At 33.0% G+C, this 11,470-nt stretch overlaps 1 protein-coding gene across 1 annotated transcript in view; it reads left to right on the forward strand.

Moving 5' to 3' along the window:
- The window catches only part of HELRODRAFT_76910 (hypothetical protein), a gene marked incomplete at both ends in the record, with an annotated part of 45,596 nt that extends 35,663 nt beyond the window's left edge, over positions 1-9,933 (forward strand). The window contains 2 exons of the mRNA XM_009016654.1: positions 4,768-4,955; positions 9,724-9,933. Coding sequence (XP_009014902.1) covers positions 4,768-4,955; positions 9,724-9,933 — 398 coding nt within the window. The remainder of the gene's footprint in view (positions 1-4,767; positions 4,956-9,723) is intronic.
- Between the last annotated feature and the right edge of the window lie 1,537 nt (positions 9,934-11,470).

Here is an 11,470-nt window from a genome sequence, read left to right on the forward strand (position 1 = left end):
TGTCATTTACGAATTATACAAAAAAATTAAAAATTAAAAAAATTAAAAAAATTAAATAAAATAAATAACAGCAAATTAATTAAAAAAATTTAAATGTTTTAAACAAAAATTAAAGATAGCAAAACAAATCGGTTCCTAACTAAGTAAATACGAAAATGATTTAAAGAGAGTTGACACGTTTCAAAAATTTGATAATTCAAGTATAAATTTGTTTACATGCCCACTAAAACTGAAAATTAAAATTTGGACATACCTACAAATGGAGATAAGTGTAAACATATAAAACTTATTAAGGTGCTAATGATTGATTCAGCATTGTTTCCAGCCACCCCACGCGAAATTAAATCATATTCATCTCATCTTTTAAAACGTTGAAAAACAAAATTTATACAAATTACCATCGCTAAAGTTTTTTTTGTTGACGTCATTCAACTCTGAAAAATTGAAAAAAACTATTTAACATAACAAATTGTCTCGACAAAAATGACTAAATAGAAAAAAAACTATAACTTTTCGTACGTAAATTATTAAAAAATAAAATCATGATTCATAACATCCACAATAACATCCTTACACCAATTAACAGCAAATAACATCATAAACTCAATTAATAACAACAACATAATTAACAACAACTGCGTTATTAATACTGACATCAATACGCTAACATCAACAACAGTAAAATCTACCTGGATATCATTCTCCGAAACATAGAGCGAAAATTACATAAAAGTTATTTTTACAAACATCTTATGTAGTTGAATAATTGCTGTTAGCAATGCTAATGACATTGACTACAGCAACAACAATGTGGCAACAACAACACCAACAACAACATCATCAGCAACAACAACACATATCAACAACAGCGACAACAACATCAACGACAACATCAACAGCAGCAACGACAACATCAGCAGTAGTAGCAGCAGCAACTTCGTTAGAACCATCATCGTCATAAACATCGACAACTGAGGTAATCACTTGAAGCCGAAGAAAGGAATAAAGGAATGTAAGAAGAGAAAAATAAATGAATGAAGGTCGCATGTATATACTAAGATATCAATCAATCTATTCCGCTCGATAATCTTAGATCATTCATTTTCTTTTATGTAAAAATAAGGTGGGAGACTTGATGTTAATGTTGACAGCTACCCACGGTAACGATTTTTCCTGATTTTAAAATCAGGAAAAATACCGCAAAATACCACAAAAATACCTGAAAATATAAAAATACAGATGATACAAGTAAGGCCTAGCTATTAAAATTGAATAAACTGGGTTTGCATGAAGAAGATCAACCCGATTTGGAGCTATGCGGTGGAGTATATTGATGATAGAACGTGATACACATGCATCATATCGTTCTGGGCATTACATTCCATATGACGTACGCACAAGGCCATGAGAACCAGCAAGCAGACATACACAACAAACAAATAAAAGCTTACATACATACATAAATACGCACATACAAGTGTACGCACACGTACTCATACATCAAAACAACTTCGTTAATCATGTCTCGCAAGTATGATAAGAACATTTCTTCAATGAGCAGAACATAATATCTCATGCATAAGGTATTGAATACAAAAGAATACCTCACACACACGCACTTACACACGCACGCTTGCAAACACACACACACATACACACAAGTATTTGTAAAGATACCTACATAAATATGCCATCTGTAATGAAATACTACCTTTGCACATCAAATGCACAGATACATTTGATACGCGGATTGAAGCTTCCATATGCTAGGCTACGTACATAAGATACAACACAAGTCTTAAAGTAAAGTAACAAAAATTGCATGCGTATTGTATCATTACATAATCTGATGTTGTATCATGATACACGAAACATACGTACATGTACGCACGTACGCACACCTTACGCACATATTTACATTCAATCACCCACGTACACATATGTACACACACACACACTCACATACATTTAACATACATATACACAGACAACACATGCACACACAACATCACAGAGCACACCTCCATCTTTTCCTGACAAACAGCATAATAAAGTGTGACATTGGCTCGAATGCGACTTTAACACATCGACAAGAACAATGCTTGAAATATAAGCAGACGTCCATCAAAACCTTCACTCGCTCGTCCGTTCGTACATACACGTACCTACTTAAGCGCGCGCACACAAGCGTACAAACACGCATACACACGTACATTCACGTACATCACATCCGTATGCACATGGACAATATGAAAAGGTATGTACTGTATATAGATGAATACATGCATGTACAAATTTTACTTATATATATCAATATAAACACATGTATGCTGATAAAAATATGTGATTGCTGTTGAAAAATAATTTCTATCGCTCTTAGGATTAAATTTTATTATTGCGATTAGAAATTAACTCATAGAAATGATGACGATCTGTGGTGTTTATTGTTTCTACGCTTGTTTGTTGGCCAAAAAATATTTTGAAGGCAAAACTGTGACCAACCCAGGTGCCAGCATCACGTAGCAGAGCAGCCACAAAGAGTCACAAAGAGCCCCCAGAGTATTGTGACCGCAAACACAAAGTCACAAACCAGTGGAAAGTCGGTGACTTCATAACTTTAAAGAAGCATCTTGCACATTCAATAATAACTGAAACAAACTGGTAGCTCTACTGAATCTGAGTTTCAATAACTTTGTATTTATAATTATAATTAATTATATATAAATATGTGTGTGTAATACGACGTGCAAATTGAAAAAAAACGAGGCATATACAAAAATGAAGAAAGTTAATGGATTGATTGATTTGTTATATGATTGGTTGCCTGGTCAGTGGTCACATTGGTTTGTTTGGTTGAGTTGTTTGGCTGATTTGTTAGGCTGGTTTGGTTGATTTGTTAGTGTCAGCTTTTCTTCCTTTGCATTTCAGCGCTCGTTCAAGTTTGGCCTGCCTCTAGATGTTACATGCTCGCATCCATTTATTTGCTCGATGACAAACAAATGCAAACACATGCTTACAAATCTTCTTGCTCATCCTATAGCATTCTGTCTTAAGGCATGGCTATGCATATGAAAGTATTTTATTGTGCTGCAGAATGAAGATAATATATATGTATATATCTGAATAAATATGTCTGTTTGTGTGCGCGTGTATATATATATATATATATATGCATGTGTAGTGTGTGCGTGTGAATGTGTATATGTGTGTGCGCGTGCGTGTGAGGGTAAAAAATATTGTACGTGTGATTGTTTCCTCCGTGAGTCTCTGTTATTTGCAGCATATGGGATTGCATGTTTGATTTACTCGGCTTGAGAGTGGAACATTTTAAAACATAATTCAAGCGAAACATCTGTTTTTACACGTACTTAACCAATCTTTCCAAATGCTCTCCCTCTCTCTCTCTCCCTCTCTTTTCATTTTTCAATTGCTTTATTTTGTGTTGTGGCTGTTGCTGACACTGCTGCTGCTGCCGAAGTTGCTGCTGTTGTTGTTGTTGAAGTTGCTGCCGCTGTTTTTGTTGCTGCTGTTGTTGTTGTTGAAGTTGCTGCCGCTGTTTTTGTTGCCGCTGTTGTTGTTTTTGTTGTTGCTGTTGTTGTTTTTCTTGCTGCTGTTGTTGTTGCGGATGTTGATGTTGTCGACTTGGCTCAAACAACAGCATTCGTTCATTTTATTTTTATCGTTATAATTTTGAATGGACCAAATGAAACCAATATTTATATATTTGGTTGACTCTGATGGATATTTATAAGTTTTCCAAAACATAGGGAGTATATATTTGAGAGTATAAATAATTAATTAAATAAGTAAATATTTCGATGTTTTCAAGGAGGTCTAACTCTAAATTTAAGTAATTTATGAGAAATTATGATGATAATGACGATCACGGAGATGATGAAGATGATGAAGAAGAAGATGAATGTTGACGATGACGAAGAGTATGACGACGACGTATTATTTAAATAGCCATTAATTCATTTTTATCGCTTAATAACTGAAATGTAGTGCCTTGTGAATTAAAAATGTTCATTTTTCACGCGAAGTATTGAAGGTACAAAGAATAATAAATGAATGACAACGCGGAAACAACAACAACAACAACAAAAACAACAACAACTAAAACTACAACAACAACAACAATAATAATAATAGTAATAATAATAGAAAGTAACTAATAAGAAGGGTGACAAAATGTTAGTGTATAATACACAACATAAGAATATTATCGCCAAGCCATGACTTTTTTTCACCAGCGTTAATATTTTTTAAATTTTTAACACTCAAACCCATGCCTCAACGTAACTACATAGCATTGCATGTAGTTGGGGCAGGGATTAGTAACTGGCCTCTGAAACTGCCAGATCAGGTAACTTTACCATTTCACTATCCTGCAAGACATTTTGAATAATAAACACACACACACACACACACACTCATAGACATACATACACAAACATGTACACACACACAAACATTTTTCATATATATTTAACCAAATTAACAATGATTATCATATATAAATATGAAATAACATGTAGAATGTTAGAGATGTATTAGCACATATACGGCACAAATATATGAGAAAGATTAACTGGGAACAAGAGAGAAATTTCCAAGCGTGAGCTGTTGTGAGTTGTTGATAGTTAACTACCCATTTTAATGAACATCTTGTTGATGGTTATATAATGAAATTATTACCTTTTATTTCAGCGTTATCACCACGGTACCACTGATTTACTGTTAGAATAATTGCCCCGTTTATAAAAGGCTTTCATTTCTCTGTCTGTGCGTGTGTGTGTGTATTTGTACATACGTGCGCAAGTTTACATTATGTCTGTGTGTATGTATGTGTGTATGTCTGTCTGCGTGTTTGTCTGTCTATCTATCTGTGTGTGTGTGTGTGTGTTTTTGCGTGCCCAAATTTACATTCCGTCTGTGTGTGTGTGTGTGTGTGTGTAAAAGTGATGAAAAATGAAGTAGAAGATTTGAAATAGTGAAATAGTATACACACAACGTGTATAGAATATACAACATGACCTATACAATACAACTCTAATGTACATCGTATGTTTGATATGCAATAAACATACATATACAATATACACACGTACAACATATGTTTAATATACAATATATATATATATATATATATATATACATACATATATACATATACATACATACAGTATGTTATGTATGTGTGTACAGAAATACGTATGTAGTAATAAAATATACAGATAATTTTGCATTTATTAAAAACATTTGAAATTTGTATAAAAATGTGTGTGTGTGTGTGTGTGTGTGTATGTGTGTATTACAACGTAATTTGTATGTGTTAAAATGCCTTACGTGCGTGTATTAGTTAAAGCATCTCAATTGTATAAATATTATAAATAATAAGAATAATATTTATTTTTATAAAAACAATAAACAACAACAATAACAACAGCAACAACAACAATAAAAACAATAATAATAAAATGTAAGGAGAAATCATCAGCAGCCAACCAACCTGACCGAATCCAAATTGGATGGTGCATGTAATCATATGATGGTCGTAAGTTGTATACTCGGCCCCACATCATCATCGTTATCAGTTAGTGAGTGAGTGAGTGATTGATTGAGTGATTGAGTGAGTGAGTGACTGAGTGAGTGACTGATTGAGTGACTGAGTGATTGATTGAGTGAGTGAGTGGATGTGTAAATGTGTCAATAAATAAATTGATGAACAGATGAAAAACGATTTAGAGTTTGTCAAAAACCGTCACGGTGTTTCAGCAACGAATAAAATAATCAAACCAACAGAAATGCCAAATACTACAAAATAAATAATTAATATTCGTAATTTATGACGTTGCTGTAACAGGTAAATTGAATTAGAAGCATTCCAAACAGACAAACGAACGAGCAGTCCAAGACTCAACAGTTGCGCAGAAGACTTTTGATGGATGAAGTTTCTGTATGAAACGTACCACCGAACAAATATCGACAGAAAATTTAAAAACTTATAAAGGGAACAACTATTTATACACACAAACATATACTTATATGTATTTAATATGAATATATATATATATATATATATATATATATATATATATATATATATATATATATATATATACATTTGTGTGTGTGTACACTCTTCAGTTTCCCGCCAACAAACCTCATTTGTACACAGCATGTGTCCGCAGTGTACGCCCATTGATGTACGTACACATGCTTGTAAACTTTGATAAGCGTACAAGAATGTTAGCACGGAGGTAAGCGTACAAATGTGCGTACATAACACGCATATATATATACACGTACATATTATGCATTGAAAGTTATGTATATGCAAATGCAAACATAAAAGTTACCAGATGTGAACAGGATAAGCAAACATGCGCACGAACACATGAACACATGAAAACACTTCCAAACAAACAAAAATGAACATTTGTGAACATAATTAAATATATCTTTCACATACATCATCAGTTTCAATTAACACGTATAAATATATGAAAAAATAAACAACAGCTTATCAGAAAAACATTAGGTATGCTTTCAAAACAGCAACATTTGGCACTACTCAATAAACATTTGTGCATCTCCAATCACAGTCACACAAACAAATACAAACACACTTAAAAAGATACAAAGATTCGCACACACTCACATACACACACATACACACAAACATGTACGCACATAATAAAGCTAACAAAAGCACACACACGAGACAATTATAAATGAATAACTTTTCAATAATTTCAAAAAATGTAAAAAAAATAATCACAGGCATACGGAAACACGATTAAACACACAAATATTCAGCAAACATAAATATATTCACACACACACACACACACACACTTGTGTACATCAAAGAGCTGAAGCATAAATACTAAAAAGCATGTAAACCAATACTTCCTAACAGAGAAGCAAACAACAATACAGACTCACACACACACAAACGGATATAAGCAAACACACAACAGGAATAAATAAAACAGCAGACTAAACATACACACACACACACACGTACACAACAAACAAACACACGCACACGTGCACGCAACGAACGCACCACACGCTCAAACAGATACAAACGTGTTATAAGTTCATTTATCAAACTGTCATGCAGGCCATGAGTTGCACCCTCTTCCATACTGTCATACCTTCAAAACCCTTTTTATTCACCAACCTACCTCTTCTACATACTTCTACTACTGCTGCTGCTGCTACTATTACTGCTACTACTACTACTGTCACTACTACTACTGTCACTACTACTACTTAGTAGTAGTGACAGTACTACTGACTACTACTACTGAAACTACTGCTACTACTACTACTAGTAGTAATAAAATAATAATGTCGATAATGACGTTCGACACGGCTGTAACATGACTCCAAAAATGACCATAAAACATTACGTAGGGTAATGTTGCAATAAAACAAGGCATAAATGATATTGTATAATAAAATTATATAAACTTAAAATTATATGAACTTAAAATTCGATTATATATATATATATATATAGGTCTGGAAAAAGAATATAATTGATAATTTATCAAATATGCATCTATATGTATTTATTTGATGAAATCTACCGAATTTCTAGCGTTGTATAGTTTTATATTACATTTTTCAATATTTCTAACCAAATTCTTTTCGTCATTATTTATTTTATTGAAGTTAAAATAATATATATATATATATATACAAATATTATATATATATACAAATATATATATATATACAAATATATATATATATATATATATATACAAATATATATAGTATATATGTATATATATAGTAGGTTTATATATGTACATACTTATATAGGCTTGTATACGAACATACATAAACATCTACATACACACATGTATGGAAGGAGGAATACAAAATTATTGCAACCCAATCAAGCAACTAAACAAACCATTAACAATAAATCAAAAGGAGGAAAAAATAAAAGGAAGAACAACACAACAATACCAGCAACAACATCAACAAAAACGACAAAAACCACGCCAATAACAACACCAACGACAACACAGCATCGTCCAACAGAAATCAATTGCCATTATCATCATAACTTTGAAACCTCTATAACATAAATATACTTACTTGCACAAATCTACACATACACTCATCTACATACACACACGCACGCACACACACACGCACGCACGCACGCACACACACACGCACGCACGCACGCACACACACACGCACGCACGCACACACATACATGAATAACGAATACATACAAATATGTACAATACGCAACACAAACGCACACACACACACACAAGAACCAGCCTCCTGTATCTCTTAAAGCAAAAGTTCAGCAAAAGTCATTTCAAATTTGTCTTTGTTCTAATTATCACAACTACTTCATATGTGTATGTGTGCATGTATGTGTGTGTATGCATGAGTATGTGTGTGTGTGTGTGTGTGCGTATATATTTTATGTGCACGTGTGTGTATCACATTTACATTGCCAGCGGTATACGTTACAGGTTACATACAACAAGCTCTTGCATCTGAATGACTATTATATATATATATATATATATATGCTGGTTGATGTCTTTATATCTGAAAAGTGTTGAGATGTAGTGGTCGCTGTTGTTTGAAATGTTGTTGTTGATGTTGTAGTTGATGTGAATGTTGTGCAATGTGATGTATGTTTGTCCTAATAGTAAGGTAGTAAGATATTTTTAAAAGTATGCTTCATTGTCGTCAGAATGTTCAATTGACTGTATCGAACTTTTGCTTTGATTGTTTTCATTTATTTCAACTTTTTGTTTATTCCATTTTCAATTTTGTTGATTATATATCTTAATTTCAGAAACACCAGGAACGACGACAACAACGAGCAACAAACCCTCTCCTAAACTTCGTCATCACGGAAGGTAAAACTTAAAGAAATGTTCTTTCCAATAATTTGACCAGGTCATCTTGGGGTCAACTAAAAGTCGGAATGTTTGCAGGACGGTACACTCGGCAGGTGTCCTTCTCTTCTCGTGCTTATCGTCTTCCATTGTCTTTTGTTCTCTTGTTCGTGGCTGACCATCAATCTTGTTGAACAGTCAACCTATAACTATCTCTAAGTGGGCGTGTCTTTCTCTCTCTCTCTCTTTCTATATATATATATATGTGTGTGTGTGTGTGTGTGTGTGAGTGAGTGCGTGATGCACGTGTGAGTGCGTTAATTGCTCGTGTGGACTTGAAAATAATTACCACAAAAACGTTAACAGCACAACATCACCATCTCCATCGACAAAACGTATAACTTATAAGCAACGACCACCTAACATCAACTCATCATCCGGCAAACATCGCTTGATCATATCAAATTGTTCTTTACTTACATCGTTGCTGTTATTATTGCTTTATTGCTGTTGTTGTTAATGTTGCGTTTAATAATCGGTATTAATGTTATTGTAATTTAATGTCAATGAATAGTCAAAATGCAACAGTAAAATGATATATAAATATCAACTGCGGTGACAAGGGCTACGACAACGACAGCACAAAACAAAAAAAATAACGACACATACAAATACACACGTACACACATACACAAACAAAATTACACACACACATACAAAATTCAACACAGGCGAACACAACAATAGCAAAGGCACCATGATAAGTGTCACAGTGACTTGTTTTATTAATCATGTGTGCATTGAACAAATTAATCATAACAAGTTGTAGTGTATGTGTGTGTGCGTGTGTGTGTGTGTGCGTGGTGTGTCTTTTGTTGGTGACCGATATGCCAGCGTCCAAATGATGTTGATGTTCATGAAGCTCCATTATGCGATCCATACTAACAAATCATCAATTTATCTTCATTTCGTGTGTGTTTGTGTGTGCGCGTGTATGTGCACGCATACCTGTGTGTATGTGTTGTGTGTCTGTAGATAAATTTGTTATGCCTGTGTGGCTAACATATCCGAAGACTACAAAATTTATATTTCACAAACTTTCCCAAGTAACATAAGATTAATTGTTAAATAAAAAGCTCTTTTGAGTCTGTTTAAAAGTTCGCGCTGAATGTTGAAACTGAACTGTGGCGTATTCTTAAGTGTTTCAATAAACTTTCTTTTCATCAAGACATGAAACTGCACGGATCTGTCCTACATGAATAACGTTTCTAAGTTATTATCTACAATACTAGTTGGAATGCAATGAATTGAAAACATTTTAACCATAGCAAAAAAAATATTATATCTGTAACAAAATAATAATAACGTTGTTTGATACTCTCCTTATCACAACTAACATCATCGTCGTCATCATCCTTATCGCTTTTATCATCGCCATTTCATCTGCAGCAGCATCTGCCAGGACTGCAACCTTCCATCCAGTATATATATGCAGTTGAAATATAAATTGACCATTTAACAATTCATTGCAGGTCATTCCTATTTTAACGCACGTGTATAGATGTGTACGCTCGCCTGTCTGTGAGTGTGTGTGTTTATGTGTGTGTGTGTGTGTGTGTGTGTGTGTGTGTGTGTGTGTGAATGTGAGTGAATGTGTGTGTGTGTGTGAATGTGATGAAAATTAATTTTCCAAAAATTCAACTAAAAACTTATAATGATTTTCAGCTTCAGTGACGTCAATATTTCACGATTCAACGTTGTTGCAAGCAGCCATAAAAATTTTCAAAAAAAAAAAATTAAAAACATTTTTCCAGTTGCTTGACCATCAAAAGTTATTAATCACATCAGTCACATCAATCATATCAGTCAGTCAGTCAGTCGCACTTCTACTCAATCATACAATCAATCAACTGATCATTAAATCAAGCATATAACTAATTGGTTATTTAATCTGGTTCTCAATCAATCAATCAATCAATCAATCAATCAATCAATCAATCAATCAATCGATCGATCGATCGATCGATCGATCAACCAACCAACCAATCAATCAACCGCACAGTTTGGTGGTTTAATCTATCCGTAAATGACTTAAATCAGTTGATAAGTTGATTAGCTCAACTTTTCAAATTAAATAATATTAATAATATTTATTAACAATAAGAAACAGTAAGAAAAACAGTTTGACGATTAAAATATTAAATAAATTAGTTTAAAAATGAATGAACGGATGATTAAATGTACAAATTTACAAATGTATTAATTAATTAGTTAATTAATTAGTTAATTGGATAAATATAAAAATTTAGTTTTGCGTAAACAATGATTGATTGAATGAATGATTGATTGATTGTTTGAATGAATGAATGAATAGATGAATGAATGAATGAGTAAATGAATAATGAATGAATGAATGAATGTATGAATGAATGAATGAATGAATGAATGAATGAACAAACGAAAAAATAGACACAATGAGTGGAATGAATAAAACAGTGCATTAACTCTCATAAATAACAACAATGATTTATCTTCATTGGCAGTGCATCAAACAAGCAATCAACTCCTTGATTGAC

The sequence above is a fragment of the Helobdella robusta genome (genome assembly GCF_000326865.2).
Source record: "Helobdella robusta unplaced genomic scaffold HELROscaffold_19, whole genome shotgun sequence".
In the NCBI taxonomy this organism is placed as follows: domain Eukaryota; kingdom Metazoa; phylum Annelida; class Clitellata; order Rhynchobdellida; family Glossiphoniidae; genus Helobdella; species Helobdella robusta.